This window comes from Panicum virgatum, chromosome 3N, assembly GCF_016808335.1.
Source record: "Panicum virgatum strain AP13 chromosome 3N, P.virgatum_v5, whole genome shotgun sequence".
Classification (NCBI taxonomy): domain Eukaryota; kingdom Viridiplantae; phylum Streptophyta; class Magnoliopsida; order Poales; family Poaceae; genus Panicum; species Panicum virgatum.
In genome coordinates, this window is record NC_053147.1 from 63,892,750 (window position 1) to 63,919,925 (window position 27,176).

Here is a 27,176-nt window from a genome sequence, read left to right on the forward strand (position 1 = left end):
AGGAAAAGAGACGTGAAATAGATAATTATAATTATTGACCTTATTCTTATATTAATTCTAATTAGCCCGTGCGGCCTTATTCTTATATTAATTTTAATTAGCCCGTGCGGGAGCACGAATTGATAGACTAGTATATATTAGCTAGCTATAATGTTTGTTAACCGTACCTGAGGAATCAATAGATGGAAACAAAGTATGTTATGTAGAGTTATTTATCTTGCTTGTTACATCTGGATTTCTTTCATATATATGTTGCAATCTATGATATTGAATCTAAACCATCAGATCTTCATAAAAATCAACGGTGTAAATTTTTCTCCAGTGGCGGACCTAGAAATTTTCTAGAGCCCGGGCCAACATATATATGTGTTGAGAAGGTTCTATGTATTGGGAGTCCTATAGGAAGGCTCTGCTGGCTGCATTGTGAGTTGAGCCTTATCGTTGCTGTTTGCTGCTGGCTCACCCGTCCAACGACCGCTCACCACTACTGTAGTTTGTTTTTCTCTGACTGTGCAGCACTGCAGCTCCACTTGCACTCGCAAGAGTGAGCCCGGGCACGTGCCCAGGGTCGCCGGGCCCTGGGCCCGCCTCTGTTTTTCTCTTTTTCGATTAATGTAGTAATTTCTAGAGTCCATCGATGAACGTGATGACTTCTTTTAACACTATTGCATTAAGATAATAATTTCTACGTTTTATATGCACACACTAACATTCTGATTTGAAAACGACTACGAAACTGAATTGAACGCCACACAATAAAACAGAGAGCATGCCAAGGCATCTACATGTATGTACCCGTTTTCAGAACATTTGAAGACACGGTTGATTGGACAGGACGCGTGATGAGTTGTACAAAACAAAAGGAATCCGGACTCCGGAGTAATTGGAGAGCTAACATGTTGCCTGCAGGAACAGCACGGGGACTACTCTCTGTTCTGCTCCTGCACATCAGACCATGCGTGCAACTTGATGACCTGGCCAGAGGCCGGGCTTCTGCCGGGCCACATGGGCTCCCAGCGGGTGTCTCCGGAAGCCCAACCCGGATGACACCGGACGACACCCGCTTCAGTGGTATGAAGCGATGTAAACAGCGTGTGGATTAGCTCCTTGTTAGTACTCTTTATTACTCTATATAGTTTCCTTCATGTGTATTAGGTACTTCAGTTACTATAATATTGGCGTGATCCACATGCATGCATGCACGTGCCAGGCAACTCGACTTCATTGCTGGGCAGTTAAGAAGCACTGCAGCAGTGCAGCTGGCTGCTGCCACAAGCTCATGGTCGGGTACACATCACTTCTCTTGTCTAGTTCCTTATTCACATCTTCTTCATATATAGAACCGCACCAAACGTCGTTGCAGCACAGGATCAGAAACAAACCAGAGACAACTAACGTAAGATATGTAGGGGAGCAAAGAGCGAGGTGATCAACTTGGAACAGCGAATAATTATAAAGAGAGCATTATGCACGTTTAAATACAGACTTGCCCTTTTATTTACACGGTCGTATGTCGACTTGAGCTGTGCAGTAAGGATAGGAGGCATCGGAAAAAAGTTCCCAGCCCATTTAGGGCAATGTTGTCAAAAATCGGCAATGTTATTGGTGCTATAGCCTTACTTGCAGAGTTTGGAGCAGGGCCAACGTCGGAGGACCGATGCAGAGTGTGGGTTTTGTGTTCCGTCTACTGCCTGATGATCGGGTATGATCTCGCTGGTGATCGAGCCGGTTAGTTCCGCTACCACACCGGAGTAGTAAGAGCTATTGAGGCGGAGGTTGAGGTTCGCGGTTGGGGCTCCCTTATCCATTGTTTCGACTGCGGGCCAGTGGGTTGAAACAGGTCAGTCCATTATAGGGTTAGGATAGGATTGTGGTCTGATAATCCGAGCACGTATGTATGGAGTAGCTGCCGGCATTTTGTGATCACTAGCTAGCTTGTCCTTAGTTTAATTCGTTGACAATGATGGCATAATAAGTTGCAAACCCTCGGCGCTCATACACAGATTCATGCGATCCTCTTGAACTTGTTCCTGATTTTTTTTTTCTAAAAAGGAAACACCGTACCAATTTCTGGTCAGATGGCGATCCATCACATTCGAGCGCAGGCAAACAGCGACCTTAGCTTGTTGCCTTTTTGTCGTTAATTTGGATTTCAAAGCCCCATGATTTTTATTAGGCTTAGGTTCGGTGTTGTACAGTGACTTGCGACACTGGCTTTAATGGTGTGCATGAATAAAGCAGGGTGGACCCAGCAATCAATGAACACTAGGGCCGAAACTATGGGTTGGGCTCTATGCTCCCCTGTCTATGAATTGTGCTGTATAATTGTGGGTCTAAACTAACTATGATAGTGGATGTTAACAGGCCACGACTAGAGCCACGCCCGGGTGGGCCTAGTGAGCAAATGTGGATTAGCTCCTTGCTAGTACTGTTTATCAGTTTCCTACTTTCCTTCATGTGCATTAGGTATTTCAGTCACTAGCTACTATATTGGCGTGATCCTCATGGTTGCAGCACGTGACATGCAACAAGGCTAGTGTACACCTGAATTTGTTGTCTGACTCATAATATCCATTCTACGTTTTATATGCTGAGTACACTAATAATATTCTGATTTGAAAACGACAACGAAACTGAATAGAACGCCACACAAAAACAGAGAGCGTGCCAAGGCATCTACATCTATGTACCCGTCTTCAGACAATCAGACCATTTGAAGACACGGTGGATTGGACTGGACGCGTGGTGAGTAGGACAAAACAAAACGAATCCAGAATAATTGAAGAGCTAACAATGGTGGGTGCACTGTAGAAACTACCAAATGACCAAATAAATCCTCTGTCAAAGATGCTTTCAGGTTGCCAAAGGATGCGCTTACGACTTGGTTATATCACCTGAACGTCACAAATAATTAGATTTGTCCTCATTGTTTCAGTAGACAGGGTACTTATTTTGGCAACAGAACAGATAGAATAAACCAAGTAAACCGTGAGTCGTGGTGCGTAGGCAAGAACAGCACTACCGGAACTCTGATATAAAACCGATGCTTGGTTGGATGCACGCGAATTGTTTTTAGTTGAAAGTTGACAAACTAAACATGAAACAGTGATACGGGACCAAAGAAATAAATAATGTTGGGTGAGTTTGAACAGGATTTAGGGAAATGAATGTAGTTATTAAGAGGATAAGCATCGTCATAGCAGAGTAGGCAAACACAAACAGTTTAATTTCTAGCAGTTCCAAAGATGGGGGAACAGCAACCAAAACGGGGGAAGAAAAAGATGGGAAAGTAAGATGTGATCACCAGTGCTTCACTACTACAACTTTGATCTTGCCGGACTCTTGGTTATCGTTCACCACCATGAGGTGCTCCACTGCACGTTCCAGCGCCGGGTTGTTTTCCATACCACTGAGCTTCACCTCTTTAAGCTTCTTCAAGTTCTCAATGCCGCCAATGCTCATCTCATTCTCCTTAGAGAACTCCAATTGAAGGATCCTCAGTGCTGGAAATTTGTGTGTGGGGCGCACAACCAGATCTTCTTTCCAGCTGCGGGTCCCCAGTAAGATGTTCTCCAGGCTAGGCAAGTTACATAAGGAATCAAGTAGCAGGTCCCCATCTACGTAATTCCCTGCCACTGAAAATTCGGCAAGGTGCTTGAGTGATGATATCCAATCAGGAAATTGACTAATGGGCCCATACATAGAAAGACGCCGGAGGAGTGGTGGCGGTGTGGAGACGTGGCGAAGGTAAGAGTCCAGTGTCACCTCATTAGAAGACGGACAATACAGGTGGAGCGATCGGAGGGCACATGTCTTCCTCAGGGAGGAGCCAAGCGCATGAACAAACTCCTCTTTAGCCTCCTCATCTTCCTCAACCACGCTATGATACACTTCCAAATATAGCACCTGCAACTGTTGCAGCTCACCTATCTCTCGGGCAACCTGGACATTGACATCGGCGAGCACAGCACCATCCACCTCGCGCAACGCCTTCATGTTCATTAGCCCCCGTGGTAGAACCCACTGAAACGCCGTCAGCTTCTCAAGCCTGCGTAGCTTTGTCACGGTTTGCGGCATGTCTATGATTTCTGTCGATTGAACATCCAGAGTCTCCAAACACTCTAGGTCGCCGACTTTGCTAGGCATCACACTGATTGGTGTACCCCTCAAGTTCAAGAATCTGAGAAGATATAGCCGACAGACATCTCTCATATGCTTGTCGTCCAGAGCATAGCAGTATCCCAGGTCAAGTACTCTTAGCAGTTTAAATTCGCCAAGCCGGTCCAACAGCTTCCGGTCATGGCCTTCCGACTGAAATGTACTAAGTGACCGGACATGTTGTAGGTTCATCACTTCAATACCACCATGCCTCGCATGATGGCTCTGCTCCACTTCCTTCCTCTTGTTGCTGGAACTACTATCCTCATCATAATCATCGTTGCCATGGACAGAGAGGCGCCGAACCTTGCCATGTGGTAGTCCTCTTCCGTACTGCCGTCCTACCAAGGTAACAAAGTTAGCATCTCGGGATTTTGACACCATGGCCTCAAGCGTCATATCGTGCACCCGACACGCTTCGGCCATTTCGGCGGGGAAGAAGGTATTTTTAACCTCCAACTTGTCTGGTTGAATCATGTTCCTGCTTATCAGCTCATTGAAGTACTCTTCTGCAACATCAAACAAAGTGATCAAACCCTGCTTCTCAGCAACCAAACCTTCAGCAATCCATCTGTATAGCAGCCTATCCTTGGCAATCACGTAGTCCTCAGGGAAAATGCTCAGGTACATCATGCAAACCTTTAGATGATGAGGCAGGTAGTCATAGCTGAGTGTAATCACTCTGCTCATCCCCTCCAGGTCCAGGGTGGGGTGGCTCTCCATCTGGGACCCAATTGAGTCGGACACTCTGCTCCACATGTCTATATATACTCCCAGCCGAGTTGTAGCTTGCTAGAAGGCTGGCGATGCTAACAATGGCTAATGGCAACCCACCACACTTCTTCAAAATCTTGTCCATGGTATCTTTCAATTCATCGGGACAAGTACCACCCACGGAGGCAAATACTCTCTTGACGAAAAGTTGCTCCCTGCCCCTTTCTTGCAATCGCCTCATATGATGGACAAGGTCCTCTGAAACACTGCTTGCTTTGGCCACGGTCTCTATCCGAGTCGTCGCAATGATTCTACTGCTGCAGTTATTCTCTGGCAATCTGATGCGGATAGCTTCCCATGCTGGTACGCTCCATACATCGTCGATCACGATGAGGAACCTGGTTTAATTGGGCATACACATTTGTTTCAAGTTACAAAGCGTACAATGTTGAAAAAGTGTCGGTCTCCAAAGATAGATAAAAAACATATGCCATTTTACAATAAAATATAAGGACTCATTTTAGTTTATATTTCCCAGCGAACAAATGATTGTAGTTCCTGCGCAAATGGCACCAAGAGTATATATGTGCTAAGGATTTGTATGTTCTTCTGCAAATGGCATCGACTTTTTATAGGTGCTGAGGATGTGTAAGGCAGGAGCTTTCGGACAGCATTGATACTTCGGCCTTCTTTGACTAAGGTTTTAGGCTGTGTTTAGTTCGTGAAAATTTTTGAGTTTGAATACTGTATTACTTTCGTTGTTATTTGTCAATTAATGTTCAATCATTGACTAATTAGATTTAAAAGATTCATCTCGTCATTTACAGTTGAACTGTGTAATTAGTTATTTTTTTCAACTGCATTTAATACTTCATGCATGTGTCCGAAGAATTGATGTGACAGGTATTGTAGAAAAAATTTTGGGAACTAAACAGGGCCTTAAATTCGTTTAGCTTATTACTGCAGTGCTGCAAGAAGCCAAAGCCAGTTAAGCCAAAATAAAACTAGTTTCACTGGCTTCTAGTTCATTGGCCAAAAAAAACGGTAGGGGGAGAAAGGGAAAAACAATCAGTGGGAACGGTCCTCATGTGGCATCCGTGGACACCTACCACGCACGGTAAGGATTCCGGACATTTGTGCATGCAACGTCATCAAACGCATGTAATTGCTCATGTGAACACTCTAAATAATTCTAGCGCAGGTGAAGTCGAAGCCATTTGAAGCACGGCCAAAGAGAGACTTCCTTCAAGTACCATGGGTCTTTAAATAAAAAGATGTTTCTGTATGAGTAAAATTCACAGCTGGTCCCTAAACTTGGCTGATGGTGTAATCTCGGTCCTCAAACTTCTAAAATGATATAGGGGTACCTATATTTAGCCAACAATGTCATCCTAATCCTCAAACTTCCAAGGTAAATCATCGCCAGATCATAACTTTGGCCAGTGGTGGTATTATGGACTCTAAATTTGGTTTTGAGTCTCAATTGGCTCTAAACGGGCGGGGTCTAACAAGACATATCTAAACAGGTCTAAACCATATGTACTACCATGTAGGGTCCACCTTCTCCTATCTATTTCTTACTTTTGACATGCGAGACCTATATGTCATTTTGTGGACTGAAATCACACCATCGGTCAAGTTTACAGACCCAGCATGGTGATCACCTTGGAAATTTATGGACTGTTATGACACCATTGGCCAAGTTTACAGACTCATATACATCACTTCCGAAGTTCGGGGACCATGATGATATCGTTTGCCAAGTTTAGGGACTAGGGGTGAATTTTACTCTTTTGTACATAATGACCATACAACCCTATGAAGAAGGGTATCTTTTATTCAATATCTGGGGGGACGATATGATACCAGTCTTCTTCTACGGTTGCCATGATGGATTTTCGATGATATATACTAGTTATGAGAGAGAGAGGGAGAGGAGGCAATACTTTTAATTTGGAGGGAAGACTGTCTTGTCCATTATTCTATTTCTTTCATACTGCATCATTGTTCGCATCACAGAACAGACCTTTGTTTCAGCAGTCCTGGCTAAAGTTGGGCCTCGGGCTAATGTGAGCATTACTCTCGGTTCGAAGTTTCATAGGCGTCAGAGGACCTGTAGTCTCGGTTGGTAACACCAATATGAACTAAAGGGTCTAAATTAGTACTGGTTGGTGTGGTACCATTCCGGACTGAAGAGTCTTGAGGTATTAGTCCAGGTTGGTAACACCCAACCGAAACCAATGTTGATGCTTTAGTCCCATTTGGTAATACCAGTCTAGACTAAAAAGGACCCTTTAGTTTTGGTTGGTGGCATCCACAAGTTAGTTCAAAAGTGAAACGACCCATCCATATTTACATATGCTGTGTAGGCATGCTCAGTGGTGGAATTAAAGCTACGCTTGAGGCAATGAGGTCTTAAAGTTTGAGTCGGACGAATCATAGGGTTAGGCTTGTGCTAATTTTTCTTTTTATCTTGGCAGACCTTTAGTCCAGCTAGGTTGCCTGAACTGGGAGTAAAGGGTGGCCACCGGGACTAAATCCATTCCTAACCGGGACTTAAGTCAATTTTTCTACTAGTGTACTGAAAAACTTGTTTTTTATTGCTATTATTCTCTCCATGGTGTGGAAGGTTAAGTAGCTGAAGTACTGTATCTCTGAGTTTGTTGTATGGACAAGATGCCAATTATAACCTTATATAGATGATGTTGAGTCGATTAAAGATGATGCTGACGAGCAGAGTTAACATTTGAGTAAGGTATAGTAGCATATACCTCTTGTCCTTGAGGACCTCGTTGAGCTTGCTGGACAGGCCTGGCACATCCATCTCATCGGTTTGCATGGCCTACTCAATCTGTCGGAGCACTCGAGCCAACAGTCCCTTCATGTCCTTCCCGGCATCGAACGACTGTGACACGGACACCAGCGCCTGGCGCTGGAAGTCGGCCTCCAGGTGCCGGCACAGCTCCATCGCCAGGGTTGTCTTCCCCAGCCCACCGAACCCCACGATGGAGAACACCTTGAGGCTTCTGTCGTCGTCCTCTGCCTTGATCGTCTTGGCCAGGGTGTTGACCTGTTCCTTGATGCCGACAAACTGATCAGGGCCGGGTCATCGGCACGGCGGAGGATGTTCTCGGACGTGGACGCCGCCGAGACCGAAACCGAGACCGGGGCGAACCAGGGAGACCTGGGTAGCGCCGCCCGGTCGATGCCGTAACGAGCGCGGCGTTCGCTGACGGTGATGGTACGCGCGAGGAGGGCCTTGACTTGGGCGGCGAGGGTGCGTCGCAGCAGCAGCTTCTCTAACTGGTACTTGGGCCACTTCACAACAACGGAAAGCTGCCGGAGAGGGATGCGGCGGCGGATGCGCAGCCAGTAGATGTCGCCGAAGTCCTCGGCGTCGTAGGCGAGCTCGCGCACCTGCTTCTCCCACTCCCTGACCAGGTGGTCGACGGCACTCTGTTCCGCCTCGGAGATCATGCGGAGAACGGCGTTCATGGTGGACAGCTCGTCCGTGAGGTGGACGACCTTGTCGCCGACGCCTCGGATCTCCTGCAGCTCGGCGATCGCCAGCTGCCCCAACTTGCTCACGATGGACTGCACTGCGCTCTCCATTATTCTCGATTAACAAGGTACGGTGGTGGCAACGGAGGAAGGTGCGGCTGGATCACCTTGTTTTCAGGAAGAGCTAATACTTATGCTTATTGGGTATTTTGGTTTGACATTGCTTCACGCTCAAAAAGAAGACACCTACGTCTGAGCTAAACTAGGATATGAAAGTCTTCTTTCGTTTTGGTTATTGGGGGTGACAATGTGGCTCATGCACTGGATCGGAGTATATTTTGCAAAGCTAGTAGAGTACTGTACATGTGGCCACGTTGGAGCGAGGGAAAAAAATAAAGCAAATCCAGAAAATGACAATTGGATGCAACTAACCTCTCATCATGTTCATCAAGTAAACTCAAACCCATATTCATGCTTGGTATTATATCGGTTGCAAGGAACACGCGCCTAGTAAACTTGACTGTTACTATGCTAAACAAGGAGATGCAGCACTCACCAACCCTAATCATTATTTGTAGTCTAATTAAGCTTATGATAAATTATATATGGTTCAGAAAACGTTCTCCGCCAGCTAGCTTGCTGTTTGACAATTGACTCGTTCCACATGTCATTAACAATGGCTTCTTGCTTAGCAATAAGTACCTACAGATTAGCTTAATTTCTGCACTGCTGATTAGTTAGACAGTAGTGCTGCATCACATGCGTGCTGGTTGGAGTCAAGTCAAATGTTTGTGTACATATGGTTTAGAACCACACCTCTTAATATTTCTTTTCGCAGAACGCTAGTGGGGGATAAACTGCTTAAATGGAAGAAATTGGTCACAAGAGTGGTGTTGATTGTTGAAAATTAAAAGCATCCTAGGCTAGATCAAGGAATAGCTGACATGGTTTAACTGCGATGAGCACTTTTAATTCATCAAGTTTTATTAGCAAGCATTAATTAAGTATAAGTTTATACTATTAACCCACAAATAAGTAATTAGAGTACTCATCAACAATATCATAAATAAAGCATCAATTTAGATCATCTTCAAGTTCAATTATCATGTGAGGGTCCAAGCCGCTCATGACCGTGAGCACGGCTGATATATCAGTTTTACACTCTGCAAATGTTGTACACTTTCACCACAATTCGCGTATAAGTTCCGAAGAACTTTGAACCCAACCACGCATGTGCTGATCAGGCATAATACCACACTTCCGATGTGTGATTGCATAGGGACACTACGAGGCATTTACAAAGATTCCCTAACAAATGACAGCCCGCTAAGGTTTCAAGTCAAAGCAGAGTATAATCCTCCCTAATGCTCAGCTCCTTAACAAAGGCCGCTACCCCAAGAGGACCGGGCTATACCCCATCGATGCATCCCCTCTTACCCTTTTGGTAAGACTGACACAAGCTAGAGTTTCTAATTAATTAACCAAGATCAGAGCCATGTAGTATTGTGGTTGTCCTGTTTTTCTTGGTGGTTCTCCATATTCCAATTAATCATATGATCTTGTTTAACAACAATAAGCCATCAAAAACATGAAGTAACAAGTATATCGTTTGTCTCATCATTAACCAACCATATCCCAAAGTAATTAGCAACTAGCAATGCTACCCAACATAAATTAAATAACCCAAGTTTGATCAAGGTATAGATAAACAAACTAGGCATATCTTTAGCTTAATTGGGTTCCCATCAAATTATAGACACATGCATGCAATAAACGTAAAGGTGAATAATTTGTGATTCATTTGGGGAAAAAAGCATGATCAAGGGCCACTTGCCTTCCTCAAAACGCTGCTGCTTCTCCGAATCTTCAAATCCTTGCCCTTGTTGACCCTCCAACTACGAATTGTCTACGCACCACACGAGCACATACGAGCAAACAAGTGCAATAAATAAGAAACAACATACCAAACAATGTAAACATTACAAAAAATGAGGGTACAAAACTATTCTACACATTTCAAGGATCGCGTGAGTGCAAAAATCGTCGAAAACGGAGTTAAAACGAGAGAGTTATGGCTAAAACAAGATTCAGGGGCTTATTTGTAAAAGGTTTGAAATAACAGGGGCTAAAACATAAAGAAAAGGACTATTTTATAAATAATTTTGAACTGGCTTGAACCGCGGGTTGATTAGAGGAAAATAGAGGGGTTCTTTTGCAAAAATGCCATGGTTGACCGGAAGCTGGTTTGACTTGGGTTGAATCTAATCTGGGTCGTCGGTTTGAGATCGGGTGGCTCTAGATTGATTGAGTTTTGGATCCGATCTGGATCGTTGGATCTAGATCCAAGGACTAGGGTTGAAGGGGCGGGTTGGCGGCGGCGCTAACGCCGGTGCCGAGGTCGCGCGACAGTAGGTTCGCCGGCGTTTGGCCAAAACGGCCATCTGGGCATGGGTTCGGCTTAATTGGGTTTTGGTCAGGAAGAGATTACGCACCACGACGAACTCGATTAAGGGCTCTGGACGGGGCGTAGAGACGGTGAAGGGCTCGCACAGCGGCGAGGCGGAGCTCCGGTGAGCACATCCGCGCAAGGGAGGGCAAGAGGGAGGGGCAAAGGGGTCGGCGGGCCTCTCTACCTCGACGCGAAGCTACGGGGCGGCTCGAGGTCGTCAGGGAAGCGGCGGAACGGCGGCGCGGCGCGGAACTCTGAGCTAGAGCAATAAAGGCGGCGGCGGAAGCTAGGGTTCACGGCGGAAAAAGGCGACGGCGACTTCGATGGAGTCCAAGGGCGCGGGACGGCGCTATTTATAGGGCCAAAAAGGGCGTCTGGGCGTGCGGGCCCAAGGGAAACGACGCGGAGCGAGGCCGAGTCGGACACGGGACAGTGTCCTGCTCGGACACGAGGAAGAAGATGCACCCGATGAGCGGGGCCCACGAGACAGAGAAAGAGAAGAAAAAGAAAAGAGAAGGCCACGAGATGGGCCTGGAAAAGAGTTTGGGCCGCGGGAAAAAGGAATCTGGGCCGACTGCGGAAAAGAAAAAGAAAAGAGAGGGAGTGGGCCGGGCTGAAAAAGAGAGAGAGGGGAAAGGATTGGTTTTGCAATTTTTAAAACAAGGCAAACAATATTCAAATCAATTTCAAATTCGAAGAATTCAAACTCAATTTGAACAACAAACATTAAAATGATGCACACTACTGGAAAACCAGCCTTTAGAACCGGTTGAAAACGCCCATAGGTACCGGTTTTTCACCCGGTGCCTTAGGCATTTATTGGTACCGGTTGGAAAGACCAACCGGTACCAAAGCATTTTTGGCAAACAAAAAAAATAAGCCCGTTCGGCGGTCGGCCTGGGGCGGCGCGGCCGGCGCGCGGATCCAGGTGGGCGTCGCGGCGGCCGGCGGCAAGGGAAGGGAATGAGCACAGCGTCATCAACAGCCGCTCCACCTCCCTGGCGTCCATCTCCGGCGGGCACCCTGCCACTACTGTGCGCACCACGGGGGCCGACGACGACCTCTCTGCCGCCAGCGGCTCGCACCGCCGCGAATCCACGCACGGTCGGGCAGATCCCGCCGCCGGTGCGCAGTCGTGCGGAGACCGCGGCAGGGATCCCGCCGCCGGCGCGCGCGAGCCCGCGGCACGGCTCCCTCCTCGTGTGGGTCACCGGCGCCGTGCTCACGTTGGTCTTCCTCTGGTGGGTCACCGACGCCGTGCCGCTGGAGGTCGCGTCCATGGCGCCGCTCTTCCTCTTCCCTCCTCGAGCTCCACCGCATGAGCTCGGTCACCGCCATGGATCGCCTTCTCGAGCTCCGCCGCACGCCATGGAGGGCCTCCTCGAGCTCCACCGGATCTGGCACGGTGGCGCCCCCTTGAGCTCCGCCGGATCTAGGGGCCCCGCCGCCGGATCGAGGGGTCCCGGCGAGGCACGACGACGGTGGGTCGGGCGAGGCACGGCGGCTCCCACAGCCAGCTCCTGCAGCGGCCGGCTCGCACGGCCAGCTCCTGCGGCGGGGACGTCCCACGCACCCCACGGCGGCGGCGGCGGCCGGCTGCCCACGCGCCTGCTCCCCACGGCCGGCGCCCGCAGTGGCCAGCTCCCACGACCGGCTCCCGCAGACCCGCAGCGGTGGCGGCCTGCGCGCCCCACGGCGGCGGCGGCCGGCTGCCCGCGAGCTGCAGAGATAAGAGAGATGAGAGGAGGGTAAGAGAGATAGAGAGAGGAGCCGTGGCCGGGACTTAAAATATCGAGGAGAGAGATCAGGCCGGCCATTTTGGTACCGGGTGCTCATTTCAACCGGTGCCATTGTTCGCTCATTAGGCACCGGTTGGTGCCACCAACCGGTACCTTGGTGGCACTAACCGATGCTTATACTGGGGTTTTGGTACCGGGTAATGCTTTAACCCAGTATCAAACCCCTTATCTTTGAGTGCCGCTGGCCAAAGGTACCGGCTGCTATTGCAGCCGGTACTGATGCGTGCAGTTGGTACCTTTGGCCCGTTTTCTAGTAGTGGCAGGTGGAGCATGAAATACACAAAACCTATTTTCCTTATATTTTATTTTAAGGCTAAGTAAATTATTAATTCTCGATAAATGCTCTGAATTCATGATAATTTAAATAAAACCTTAAGGGACCTATAAAAAATTCAGTTAAATTTATTTAGGGTCCTAATCTGAAAATCAAAGTGTTACAAAAATAGACGGATGTTCTGGGTAATCTATGGCCTACTTGGAGAGCTGAAGTAGGGCTCAACGTCCGAGGGTCCATGTAGCGTGTGGGGTCTGTCTTGTGTTCCGTCCACCGGCAATCAAGTACGATCTAGCTTGGTTGGTTCCGCGACCACACCCACGGAGGGAAGATCACGGTTGGGGCTGCCAATCACTACTATATTGGTGTGCTTCACATGCTTTGCATGTGCCATGCAGCAAGGCTAGCGTATATGTCTGAATTTTGTTGTGTGAATCATAATACCTTTTTTTTCGCGAGATGGGACTCATAATACTTAACTTCTATATGCTGAGCATGCACACTAATAACATGCATTCTGATTTGAAAACCGCGATGGAATTAAACTGAATTGAACGCCTCACAAACAAAATAGAGAGCATGCCAAGGCATCTCTGCATGTTGCCGTTTTCAGAACATTTGAAGACATATGGTGGATTGGACGCGTGATGAGTCCGACAAAATAAAAGAAATAATCTAGAATGATTGGAGACGGGCTAACAAGGGTGAGCCACTGTAGCAACTAGCAATGACACATGTTGCGCAGGAACAAACAACAATGGGTTTCTCGGTTATATATGTTTATGCGTGCAACTTGTTGACACCAGCATGATGTCGCTCCCACAACCAGGAAAAAATCCTCTGTCAAATTAAAGATGCCTCCAGGAAGGTTAACAGCTTCGTGCGCCGGAGACCAGGCCAAAGGCGGGCTCATGCTGGGCCACGTGGGCACCCGGCCCGAATCTCCTAAAGCCCAACCCGATTGACACCATGGACTGTGGAGCGGTGGTGGCCCGCACCTTACTAATTAACTTCCCTCCCCTCCGAGCCCGAGCCGCCAAACCCTAGAAGCTTGTGCTGACACCCACTCGCCAACGAGTAGGATGGCGGGCCAGGAGAACTCGCTGGCGGTGGCCGCAGGGGCCTCACCCAATCCGCCGCCAAGCACGCGGGGCGAGGCCGTCGCCAGTGCCGGTGAGCCGCCCGCTAAGCGCAGGCGGGTGGCGTTCGGGGAGCTCCCGGCACTCGCCGCCAATGCGCCGCAATCCTCCGCATGTCGCCGCCCCACTCAGTCCAGCCTTCGAGGGGCGGCGCCAAGGCCACTAGGCCTAGCAAGCCGGCCCCAGAGACCCGCAGCCGCCCTTTTATCCATTTTTTCTTTGTTTATTCCTTATTTTAGTTTTGTTAAATTTCCATATTTCTCTTGCGAATTGCTATATATACATTTTTCGATGCATGCAATTTTTCTTACAAAGAATTCATAAATTATTTTGGGCTTATATAGATTTATTAATTGAGTTCATTCACGTTTAAGAGCGAGTCATGCTCAATTGCAATGTAGATTCATAAATTGGTTTGCGAAATGATTTGTTTTCTTTATATGCTAACTGTTTAGCACGTGTATATATGTTTATAAGCATAATTGTTTTATGATGTATATGCATTTATCGTTCATGTAACATTATATGTCTGTGTAACTAATTTATTCACAATGCTACATTATTTGTTCATTTCGTTTATTCAAATATATATTCAGTGATATTGATTTTTTCCATGATATTAATTTTTTTAATATTTATCCTGTACAATGAAATATTTGTGATATTTAATATTTTATTTGTAGTATATTATTATTTATTCATCATGTTTAATTTTTTTGTTCGGAGAAAATAATTGTTTGTTCGTATTGTCCTAGTAGCTGAAAGTAATTATTTAATCTCAAGAAAATACTTTTGAAACATATCGTGCAAACATAGGCAAGTGTGGTCTTGTTTTGAAATTTTTGTCAAAAGAAATAAAATGGTGCAATACAAATTTAATTTTTTATGCTTGGTTTAAAAGTTATAGCTTTTAAATTTGTGCATACATGGGTGACGGCATTATTGTTTGTTCGTATTGGACAGGATTGGGTGGTGGGAAGTACCTATTAGGATTGGATTGGATTGGACAGTAAGGTTAACTGGATGTTAGTTGGATATGGTTAGTTGGATTTTGGATGATAATCCATTCCCAGGAGTAGCTGGCACTATGTTGAAAACAGTTCCATAGTTGGGCTTACGATGGCCCATATAATATGTGATTCAGGAATGTTATCCTAAATACTAAATGGTAAACAGTCGGTCACTCTTTGTTTAGCATTTAGATCATTTAAACTGTGTTTAAATGGAGTTAAACGGCCTAAACGGTTAGGCATAGTAACACTTAAACATACAAATTTACTTAGAAAAAATCAAATATGCTAGAAAGTCTACACATTTGCATATGTAAAAAGTAATTATTCTATCAAATAATTTTTTTAGAAGAAAACTAAATCCCACAACATTTCATATACTTATGATGTTAATTAGTTCGGTATTGATTGTGGTAGCTGTAATCCTCCTATTCACTAAATTGTGAACTAAATGGTCGTTTAGCTCATTTAATCATATTTATCTCGACTCTATTTAGACGGTTTTAACGATTTGAATGGGTTTAAACGGTTCAACTGTTTAATTCGCTATTTAGGGTTTAAACAACACATGTGATCTCTGTTTAATGTTTAAATAGACTAAACAGCCTGTTTAGGTGAATATATGATTACCACCATTATCACCTTAAGCTATATATAGCTGCACCCCCAGCACTTGCATAATTGGCAGATTTCTTAAATGCAATTAAGCTCAAAAATCCTATAGCAAGAACACCATACGTACCACTCGGTTTATCCTACACTGAATAGTGTAACCACTAACCAAGGACCCGAATTCGAGCCCAGGTGAACACAATCTTTTAATCGGGGACAAACGCGTACCGCCGAATTACCCAGCCCGGGCTCCTAATATATCTATAATGACCATGGATTGCTCGCAGTGTGCACATGTTGTCAATGAAACAATTTATTTTCTTTCTTTTTACTTCAATTTACTTGTGTCCTGTCTTCGACTATGTAAACTCGACTTCATTGCTAGGCAGTTAAGAAGCACTGAAGCTACTGCCACAAGCTTCTGAATCCTCATGGGTATACACACCAAACACCATCACCTTCTCTTGTCCGGCCAGTTCCTATTCACATCTTCTTCCTATATAGAAACGCAAAAAACGTCGCAGCACAGGAAGCAAACCAGACAACTAACGTACTATAATAGGGGACAACTAACGTACTATAATAGGGGAGCAAAGACTAGTTCAGCTTCTTGGAACAGCAAATTGAAAAGAGAGCATGAGCGTTTATAGACAGACTGGCCTTCTACACATCGTATGTTGAGTTCAACTGTGCATTAAGGATCGGAGGCATCGGGAAAAAAGGTTCTCAGCCTATTCAGTAGATTGTGGTCAGAAATCGCAGTGTTCTGAGTGCTATCCCCAGAATAGAAAACTTGGAGTTGTGTCAGCGTCGGAGGATCGATGCAGAGTGTGGTTTGTGTAGTGTTCCGGCTGCGACCTCATCGACCTCGGCGACCACACCAAGGCACTAGAGCTATTGAGGCGGAGGTCGAGGATCGCGATTGGGGCTGCTTTAAATGATCGTGTCCTAACTCGTACTGGCAGATCATTTTCAGGAGGGCGGAACCAGTATAAGTACATGGGGTAACAAAAAATTCTAGCTAGTATGTATATACATATTATTGGATCAGATTGAATCTAGAGATCTTTTACAGTGCACGATACGACTATATACTACCATAGGAGAAGGACTCGTATGTAAATATTGGAGGGTTGAGATTTATCTATACCATCGGAATATTGACCAGTAGTATGGAGTAGTATATCTAAATAGTATAGGTAGTATAAGGGTAACGTGAGAAAGATAATTATTAACACACATTCATTTATATTACTTCTTTTTTTATCTCGTTCATTTCTTCTCTGTCCCGTTCCTCTATCTCACAAGCTCGGCGCTAGGGTTCTATGGCCAGCGAGCGGCGACTCTTCGCTCCCCGCCATGGAGGCGCCCCTGGGAGGAGGGCAAGGAGTGGCTCGCCCCCAAGGCCGACGCTCGCCGCCGAGAAGAAATCCGTGGTAGTGGATCGGCCCCGGCGGCGCATCTCGCACCCGACGCAAGACCCATGGGAGGAGGGCGGGCAGCGGCTCGCCACTGCCGGGGAGTCGGCCAGCGGATGCCCCGTCCTTGGCGGTGGCGGCCTGTGACGGAACCGCCAAATTAAAACTCTAATTAAGCGTAATGGCCGTCATTTGAACACATCGGGCACATTAGCTTAACGGCTTAATTTGGCGATCCTTTCTCAACCCACGGCCCTATCGAAACATCACCGGTAGTCCCACGCGAAGGTGGGCGCAGATGGTACAAGCACGACATAATACTTGAAAATATAAACTCAATTAAAACGAAACAATAAGTTTTACAAACCAAGTTCAGATATATGCAATTAATTTATAAAACTTTACAATAGATGGTCTGAAGTTCGAAATCAAAAGATCATATATCTATTCTAACTATCACCAGTTCTGATCCTTCTCGACCGGTCGGACCGGTTCACCCAACCGGTCGGACCGGTCGGCTCCATGCTGCCGACTCCACCGGTCAGACCGGTCTGCGCAAAACAGACAGGCCGCACACTTAGCCCTCAAGTGTACGACTCGAGAGGTCCCGAACCTAAGGGTCTCTCTCCACGACCTCCCACCCCTCTGCATCCCGACGGATGAACTTGACACAGCAGGGGTAGAAATCCACGTCCGGGTGTCCTGTAATAACAAATGTGGCAACAAACCCTGAGTATTCTAATACTCAGCAAGGCTTACCTGACCAATGGGTATAACTTATCCCACATATCTAGACATGCACGCATTTGGCTGGTGGTTTGTTTTGCAGAAATAGCAACTAGAGGTGTATCCTTACTTTTAATGTTTTAGCCGCATATTTTATATAGATAGACTCTCACTAATGTTTGCCTATCTACACACGCATGTGGAGCATCCAATTAAGATTCAGAATTTATATCCATTTTTATATCTCTAATATCCTAACTCATTGGCTACGAGGTGACAAAGAGATCAAGGCCCTCATATCCGCGAGACACGGCGAATCGATCCGATTTAACCTTGCAAGGTGGACCGAACCAACACGGCACGTATAGGCCCCGTCGGACCCCACGCACCAACCATTCCCCTCCCCACCTCGAACTACATGACCGCCCCACCATCATATGGTCAGCCGAGCTCAACGTGAGACCACCAAAAGTAAACATGCATCCGCATTTCTCCGCGACTACTCGATTACCCCAGGAGGTGAGTTGAAGTCCTGTACTTTCGAAGCAAAGCAGTACTAGTCTTACCGGTTTCGACTACATCCTACCCTGGCATGCGGTTAGTACAATTCAATCCCCGATCAGCACTGCCACAACGACCGGACCTTAATCGACACGGGCAGGGCTAAGACACCCAGGAACCCTGTCCTGCTGCCAAACCTAATATTATCATCCCTGCCCGGTCTCACATCTCCATATCCATTTCAAACCATTTCTCAAATACTGAAGTATATAAAGATAATAACGTATCTCGCGAGTAACCGGCAATTACTCGACTTCTAAAGTTTCATGTGACTCGCGAGTGACACGAAGTCACCCGACTTCTACCGGACTTATTTAGCCTAGCACCGCTATCGACCTATACATACTAGTAAAAACTCAAGGAAACCTAGGGATCATGCAGCTAGGGTTCCAATCAACTCCTAATACGTAATGCGCAAGTAATAGATAAAACATATGCATAGTGAATCATAATTTAAAATAATAGGACATGCACCGGAGCTTGCCTTGCGTCTGCTGCTCAGTGCTAGGGTGAGATGGGCCTTGGGCCGACTCCCAGTACTAGGGTGAGATGGGCCTTGGGCCGACTCCTCGCGACCCTCCTGCTGCGGGGCTTGCCCCTGGGGCTCCTGTGGCTCCGCAACCACCTCGTATACGACCTCCTCCGCCGCGGCTGCTACACGTATGCATATTCATATGACATGAGAACACATGCATGATTTTATAAAAATTACCAGTGATCTATAGCCAAATATAATTCTAACTTTTTGCGCCAACTAACCCTAATTGAACCCTTCTCAGCCCTGCTATACCGGTCAGACCGGTCCCTAATACCGGTCAGACTGGTACTACTCCACACAGCAAGCTACCGGTCAGACCGGTCCCTGAGACCGGTCAGACCGGTCCTACCCAGCCAGAAGCTAGAATCCTTGGCGCGGCGAAAATCGCCCACCAAAGCCAACACCCTTCTAAGCACTAGTCCCTGGGATCCATTAGGACGTATTTGATCGGAGGGAATCGCCTAAATCCATCTAGAACTAGATTGACCATGACAAGCAAAATACCTTGAATGAGCTCCTATCTACGCGAATACCTTGAATTCCCTGCTCCCCAATGATGGAATCGAGGAGAAGATGATCCCCCACACTAATTTGATCATTTCCCGGCCTTGGAATCCGATGGAGAGGAAGAATTTGGGTTCTAGGGTTTGGGTGAGAGGGGAGGGGGAAGAGAGCTCGGGCTCGAACTGGCTCTGGTGAGGTGAGGGAGAGGGTGGGGAGAAGAGAGAGAGTGATTTAAATGTTGTTGGGCCCAAAATCACCAGCTCGGGTCAGACCGGTCCGAGCTGAACTGGCCCAGACTTGTTAAAAAGTTTCCCTCCAGTGGTTTGTGGCGCTAACGGCCGTAATTAGCCTTAATGACAAGTAATTAACACCTGAGGTGTTACACGGCCCCTGCGAGCCGTGGCCTCCATCGGGAATGGCGGCACGCTCGGATCCCGGATCCATGAAGTCGCCCCCTGCAGCCACCGCCTCTTGCCGTCGTGTGAGGGTGAGGGTGAGGACGAGACCCAGATCGGGGCCCGATCCACCGCCGGCGGCCACCATGGAACCGTCGCCGCTCATCTCCTCCACCATGGCAAGCAGCAGCGGTCGCAGCGGCGCCGGCCCCCTCGACGGGCCGATCGCGGCCACGCCATGGTTTCCTCCTCCGCCACCGCGGCGAGCAGCAGTGGGAAAGTCAGCGCTGGCCTGTTCCAAGGTGATGCTTGCTATTTGCTGGTTTTGCTATTTAGTATACTTATCTGATATTGCTCTTGTTGGTTTTGCCGTCTGTATGTGCTGAAGTTTGCACAGATTTCGGCAACAACTTTGGTGAGATTTGGACACCTTTTGTGTTCATGTTTGGCTATCAGATTAAATGATTAATACGAGCAGAGGAATAGTTAGCATGTTCTAATTTTCAGCCAGGGTTTCCTACCATCAAGTTTCTTAGCTTTTACGTGATTTAATAGACAAGGCAGACTGTAGTATACCCTTTTTCTTGGTCCACCACAACCAGCCTGTGAACAAGAAAAATTAAAAGTTGCTATTTCCCTGTTTCTGAGCTTTCTGTTTTAGTTGGTTTTGTTATTCTTGGGTTACATGAATGAATATTCACAGATTTCTCATTTGGAACTCATCATGTACGCATTGATAAGTAAAATTAGCAATTATGAAGCTAAATTACCAGAGTTTCTCAGTTATTTGTTTGAAACAACCAGTCTTTTTCTTCTTATCTTTTCGGACCCAAATTGACTTGAATGATGCAACATCTTATTTTTCCTTCATGTGCCTTCGTATGGCTTCCTTCTTTATGGTCCACGATCCTATGCATGATATCAGTTTCTTGATCGCTGTATGCCCAAGCAGTCATTTGTAAATTTGTCAACTAAGGTGCGTTTGCATCCTCCACTGTGACCTCATGTGTTGGGTTATTTAAGCGTTTTACTCACAAGATATCCTTTTCTTATAACTATTGCTGATTTCACTATTTTAGGTCATACTGAACCAGATCGTGCTTGGTCCTTGTGTTATTGCTGTAGTTTTTGCTTGGAACAACTTATGGTTAGGGAAATTATCAGAGCTGCCATCTAAATATCAGAATGATGCGCTTCCTACACTTCTATATGGTAATCCTTCGGCCTGAATGCAGTTTGAACTACGGGAACAGAAATAACTGATATTATAGTACGTTTCACTTTGTCATGGATAATGCAGGGTTTAAGTTTTGGATTCCTGTATTAATTGTCAACTTTGGGTATGGACATTTGGCTTCTCATTTTTAATGTTCATCTCAGATATTTCTAGTCCCAATCAGGCTATGGTTAGATAAACTGGATAACTATTTGATTGCTACTTGCTCCATTGGAGCAATGCAGCTGGTTCTTATGCTAGTTTTGGTTGTGTGCCAGGATGATTCCTTTGCCAGCTCGTGTTGCCTTTATGACCTCTTGTGCCATTTTTTGTAACTTTTATTTATCGACTGCTATGAACAAGTGAATCTTATTACTGTTCATCAGGTTGGTGTTGACACAACTCAGTTTTTAACCTATAAACTTCTGTTGGCTAGGCTTATGTATGTATGAGCCCCGTTCACCATGTTATCTACCCCCAATACAAAATTTATGCCCTGGTTTTATTGGTTATATTCATCCAACAGAGAAGAATGTGAAGGAGATAGTTTTGACAGGCATGGAAGGTTTCTTCCTCTTGAACAGTTCCGGTGGATCAGCATAAGGTCGCTGTAAAACTTATTCAAGATGTTGACGAGCATAACATCAATGGAGGATGTGAAGTTTTGTCTGATCATGTATGAAGCACCTGGCTCCATTCTGACTTCAAAACTCAAAAGCCGTTCAATTTGTTATTTAGGATATGTGCTGCATTAGCTTACTTCAATGACAATGGCATATTTATATTCATATCTGAATAGAGATGCAGGTGTATTAGTTATGCTATGAGAAATTGTGAATTCAATGCTGGATGTTGTATCTTCAATTCCATCTCAAATATAAAAAAAAAGATATTTTCAGAAAAAAAAAAGAAGGTACTATCATAGTCCAATGACCCTGTAATTTGAAAAAGGAACAAAAGGCCCTCTTGAGCTTGGCGTTTCAGAATCTGGTGTTGCGGCTGCGGTCGTTCAAGCTCCAGCTCCTCAGGCCCTGCTAAAGAAAGAAGAAGAAGAAAAACGCTGTAGAACCCAAAGATGGCACTGTGATCTGCCATGTCCGAACTGAACCCTCTATGACCGTGGGAGTTCCCTTTTCCTAAGCGTATAATGGAGGCCAAGACATTTATTATTAGAGGGACTCCCAAATACAATTTTTTTCTGGTTGACCTTTAAAAAATTACAGAGCATTTCGACAGAAGAATTTGCTATGCAATTCCTTTCATAATTCTTTACATGTCCAGCAATATACATAATAGAGAGAAAAAAATGAATCTACAAACTGGCGGCTACAGCCTACAAGGTACAGACTGAATAATTATGGATGCTAACTTAGCATCTTCTATCTTGAATAATTAAGTCTTCTATCTTGGAGATCTGGTAGAAAAGCATCTTCCACACAAGATTAGCCTTGATATAGCGCTTGGCCCTCTATTTCTAACCTTAATTGAAGAGAGCTGCGGAGAAATGATTGTATTAGCTAGAGAGGGAAAAATCTCGTGCAGAACTGCATTTTAAGCTAAGCACCACATATACCCCTTCCTGCCAAACGACACTACTGTTTTGGAAAGTGCCAGGTTCCCTACAACATAACTTTGACTGCTAATTGATATCATTGTATACTACCTACAAAACCTAGTAAGATTAGTACTCTAAACTCTGTAGCCACACAAAATTTAGAGAACTAATATAATCTAGCCACCATTTTGGTGAATACCAGCTATACTATTGCCATTACCAGAGGAGCATAAACATCTGCTAGTCTGCACTGGTGCATTGAACAGCTCCTACGACACTAATAGATACGTCGATGATCCTTGTCTCTCTCTCTCTTGTGCGTTGAACAGCTCCTACACTAACAGATATGTCGATTTGAGATGCTCACTTACCAGTTAGTACCAGATGAATGCATGAATAAGTGGCTCTTTGAAAGGATTGAGGTCCAAGAGGGGGGTTGAATTGGGACTTTTTCAAATTTCTATAGAGTCCTTAACCTAGACTAGTATTGCCCAATCTACAAATTTGAAACCTACTGACTAGAGCACACTAGCAAAGGGTCCTTATGTAGGAAAATATACTAACATGATCATCTTTCCTAGGAAGAACCACACTAGCAAGAACAAGTTCTAGTCAAGAGATCAAACTATCATGCCATTGTCCTAGTCAAACAAACAAGCAAAGAAGAGCAAGATCATAATAAATGAAATTTAATGCTTGAATGTAAATGCGAAGGACACGAGACAACATGATTTTTTTTCCGTGGTATCGAAGAGTTGACGCTCCCCCCTAATCCACGTTGGAGCACCCACACAAAGGTATCGCTCTCTTGCTTCACCAAGGAGCAAGTGATCACTAAGAATGCTCCTTATCCATCTCCGGAACGGCGAGCTTCACACCGTGTACAAGCTTCTTGTCTTGGGGCTCCCACAAACTCCAAGAGCTCACCAAGAACCTCCCAATCACCAAGACCGGCTAGGTGCCGTCAAACACCAAGAGTAACAAGCTCCTAAACCTTCACTTGACCTATACTCAGTTGGCCCTAGCTCAAGCACACTTGCTACACTTGTAAATGTTGAATTCTTCAAGGTTGAAGCACAATCAATGCACTAGATCTTCACTCTTTTGCTCAAAGCACTCTCTCTTCTTCTCAAGGGTGGCCTCAGGTATTCAATGCGTCAAAGGCAGTTCAAATGAGCCAGGGGGTGCAGTTATATAGAGTGGAGAGGGTCACATAGCCGTTGGAAGTCCACTGCAGAAAAATCGTGACCATCGGAAGAACCGACGGGTGAGAAATTGAAGGCGTCGGTTCAACCGGTCTCTTTGTGTCCAAATAGTAGCCGTTGGGGGTTCTGACACAGTATCCAGGCTTGCGTCATTGCACCGGTGCATGCTCCGTAGGGGCATCGGTTCAACCGGTGCTGAAGAGGTTACCTGATCAACTCAAACAAGCTTTCTGGAACATATTACATCCAATGCACCGATGGTTGATTCTGAAGCGTCGGTTCAACCGGTGCTGAAGACGAGTTGAGGTCCACCAAACATGCTCTCTGGAACAAAGTACATCTAATGCACCGGTGCTTTGCTTGGGACCATCGGTTCAACCGGTGCTATAGAGATTGTTGACTTGATTTTCCTTTGTATCCAGAGAAGATAGACCGACAGGGGCGTCGGAACTTCCGCCAAGCGTCGGATGCACCGATGCTAAGGCATCGGTTAAACCGGTGTTGCAGTTTTTCTTGATTTTCAGCTGAATTGACTTGGAGTTGAATGTAACTTCAATTGTTTCTTCTTCCAAGTGTTGTGTCGACTTCTTTTGACTATCTTGGGCTGTTTTTTTGAGCGAGTGTGCAAGATTTCTAAGGCCAACTAAATTTTGGTCAAGCTACTAACTCACGAACTCCTCTTAATAGTACGGTCAAAAACTAGAAACTATAAAACCTAGCTAAATCAAGTGTCCTTCATCTCCTTGTGACACATGAGACTAGAAAGGTCCTTAATCTTTGAAACTGAGTCCTTGGCACGCATGATTGTTTCGAATTGAGGGGTCTCATTTCATATTCCATATGAGACTAATCTAATCATTGATTTTTCCTTCAAAACACATGTTAGTCGGATACGGTTGTCATTAATCACCGGAACTTACCATTAGCATCTATCGGCCTAGATGCGCTTCAATCTCCCCCTTTTTGGTGATTGATGACAACACAAAATAGAGATACAAAGATATGAAATTGAAGCGTGATAAACAAGCATGCATTACTAGAAATAAAACAAATGTATGGACATGTCAACACAGAGCAAACACAATATCCAAAATGCATGTCCATACACAAAATCCATGAAGATCCAAACACGCCACAAACCACCAAGCTCCCCCTATCTCTACTCCCCCTATCTATCTCCCCCTTTGGCAACAAAGCACCAAAAAGGAAAGCGATCTAGTCCTGAGCTGGAGAAGGCGGGGTCTTCATGCTCGGTCCGGTGGAGAACTCGAGGCCCTGGTATCCCCCTGAGATCCAACAGCTCGACCTGAGGTGGCTCTGACTCTGCATCACTGTCCTAACCAGTTGCCTCTCTCTCACTGTCACGGCCTGCTGCCTTGTGAGTACCACCACCTCGAGTCCGTGGACAAGAGCGGGACTCAGGTGTGGTCTGAGCTGTCTCTGGCTGACGAGTACGCCCTGAGCGACGTAATTGCTGTTGTGGCTCCCCCTGAGCCTGAGGATCCCTGATCCGAAGCGAACCCTGTCGGTCTGCTGCATCTGCAACTGCCTGAGCATGCTCTCGCTCTCGGTCCTCACGGGTGCGCTTCTTCCTCTGCTGTACCACCTGCTTGCCCTTACCCTTCTTATCTCCAGCCATCTGTCATAGAGAAACGATAGAAGATAATAGAATTAAGACAGGGAATTATGCATATACGAGATATCCACTAAAGGAAAGAATGTCCTTAAGCAAAACATGGAATGATATGAGCCTATCATGGTGAGATCTAGTGGATAACAACTCACTAACACAATGAAAGGGATTTTGTCAAGTCAAGAGCCAAGGTGTGTGTGTGAGAGGCAAGGGTCAAGTGTGGTCATGTGTAAAAGATATGAAAATGAATACATGATACATGCCAAGGAAGTGTAGAGTATACCCTTGCTAAACAGCGACGAAACCGAGAGAAGGTCGATGAAAATGCCTAAGAAGCAATTTCTCGAACACCTTGAGGGCACACGAGCTAAGGGTGGAGAGGACTCAGAACGAACTCGAATGCACGCGCATGGGTGAAGATGTGGAGTAGGAGAAGCTGCGCGCGTGGAGAGGGTGCGTCGGCGGCGGTGGTGCGCGGCGGCACAGCGAGCGGGTGGAGGTGCGCGGGTGCAGGGCGACGCACGGGCGTGAGCGCGGTGGTGCGGCGGCGGTCGATGCGCGGCGGCGCGGAGTACTGGCAGCGGCGGCGGCTTGGAGCGGCGGGTGTGCGCGGACTCAGAGCGGCGGCGGCGTACGGGCGGTGGAGCAGGAGCACGGGCGCGGCAGTTCGTGTGGAGAAGAAAAGGTCGTGAGACTGACACGCGGGGCCCATGGGAGGGATAAGTGTAACTGAACGAGTGGGCCCACAAACCCTAGATTACACCGGAAGAACCGATAGTGCAGAGATTTGAGCATTGGTGTAACCATCGGAGCAATTTTGACCTAGATCTGAAAGGTTTGAACGAGGTCAACAGAGGGGCATCGGAAGATCTGCCACATGGTCATCGGATTATCCGATGGGCATCGGTGCAACTACAGGAGGAAGGTCCAGAGACGCTGCAAGGGCCAAAACTCCACGCAGTAGCACCGGAAGAACCGATGCAGGGGCGTCGGTTCATCCGCCAACCATTGGATGCACCGGCGGCCATCGGTTTATCTGTCGGAGTTTTGTCCAGAGATGATGCAGAAGTCGAGCCACGAAGACTTAAGCACCGGTTGAACCGATACAGACGAAAGCAGGGCGTCGGTTTAACCGGTGGTTAAGAAAATTTGCTGCTGAACTACAAACTCTACTTCTGATCCAAATATCCAAAACCAAGGCCATAAACGCTCAATTTGGACCATTTTTGAGAGACAACCTCACCCCTCAAACACTCATACTTATAGTGCTTGCAAGCTTTTACATAAACATAGGCAAATTAAGAATCAAGGGAGGTTTAAACGCAGAAACCAAATGTATGAGCCACTTTGCCTATGAACTTAGAGATTGAAACTTTAAGTTCGATAGGACATGACTCAATAGGCATGAAAGCGCAACATTGATCTTATCACCCTTGTAGAGTTGATATATCATATTTAGCATGAATATCTTTCTCGAAGTGTGATTTGCTCCCTTGTGATGCTACTAACGTGATGCAATGCCAATGCAAAGCGAGAAATTAAACATGGATGCATTCTATATGACAAGCACATGCATTGCAAGAATTTAAATCTATCTTGTCAAGTTTGAACCCTTGGCAAGCTTCTTCATGATGAACCATTCTTCATGCCATGAGTGAAACCAAGACCACCGGTTCATGCAAGACCTATGTTCATCACTATCTTGACAAGGTTAGACAAGCCCCTAGCATATGTACATATGAAATGCATCTATATGACAAAGGCAATTA

At 46.1% G+C, this 27,176-nt stretch overlaps 2 protein-coding genes, 1 long non-coding RNA gene and 1 pseudogene across 6 annotated transcripts; 2 read left to right on the top strand and 2 right to left on the bottom strand.

Moving 5' to 3' along the window:
• Positions 1-3,300: 3,300 nt before the first annotated feature.
• Positions 3,301-8,484, bottom strand: LOC120668001 (annotated as a pseudogene).
• A 3,301-nt stretch (positions 8,485-11,785) lies between these two features.
• Positions 11,786-12,574, top strand: LOC120668002 (translation initiation factor IF-2-like). The gene has a single exon (XM_039947968.1). It carries the CDS (start codon positions 11,786-11,788, stop codon positions 12,572-12,574), a length of 789 nt encoding a protein of 262 aa, XP_039803902.1.
• Positions 12,575-20,106: 7,532 nt separating this feature from the next.
• On the top strand, positions 20,107-21,875 carry LOC120666605 (protein SYM1-like). Of its 4 annotated transcripts, XM_039946479.1 has the most exons (4): positions 20,107-20,774; positions 20,878-21,010; positions 21,099-21,138; positions 21,293-21,875. In XM_039946479.1, the coding sequence occupies exons 1-4, from the start codon at positions 20,739-20,741 to the stop codon at positions 21,378-21,380; spliced, it is 297 nt and encodes a 98-aa protein (XP_039802413.1). In that variant the 5' UTR covers positions 20,107-20,738; the 3' UTR covers positions 21,381-21,875. The 4 variants fall into 4 exon arrangements, 2 of the variants coding, with proteins under 2 accessions (XP_039802413.1, XP_039802412.1); XR_005671796.1 differs by having other exon boundaries at positions 20,878-21,400; positions 21,541-21,875; XR_005671797.1 differs by having other exon boundaries at positions 20,878-21,400; positions 21,599-21,875.
• Positions 21,876-22,241: 366 nt separating this feature from the next.
• Positions 22,242-22,980, bottom strand: LOC120663776. Its single transcript, XR_005670619.1, has 2 exons — positions 22,941-22,980; positions 22,242-22,508 (listed from the first exon to the last, which is right to left on the bottom strand). It is a non-coding gene; the product is annotated as an uncharacterized LOC120663776 (long non-coding RNA).
• Between the last annotated feature and the right edge of the window lie 4,196 nt (positions 22,981-27,176).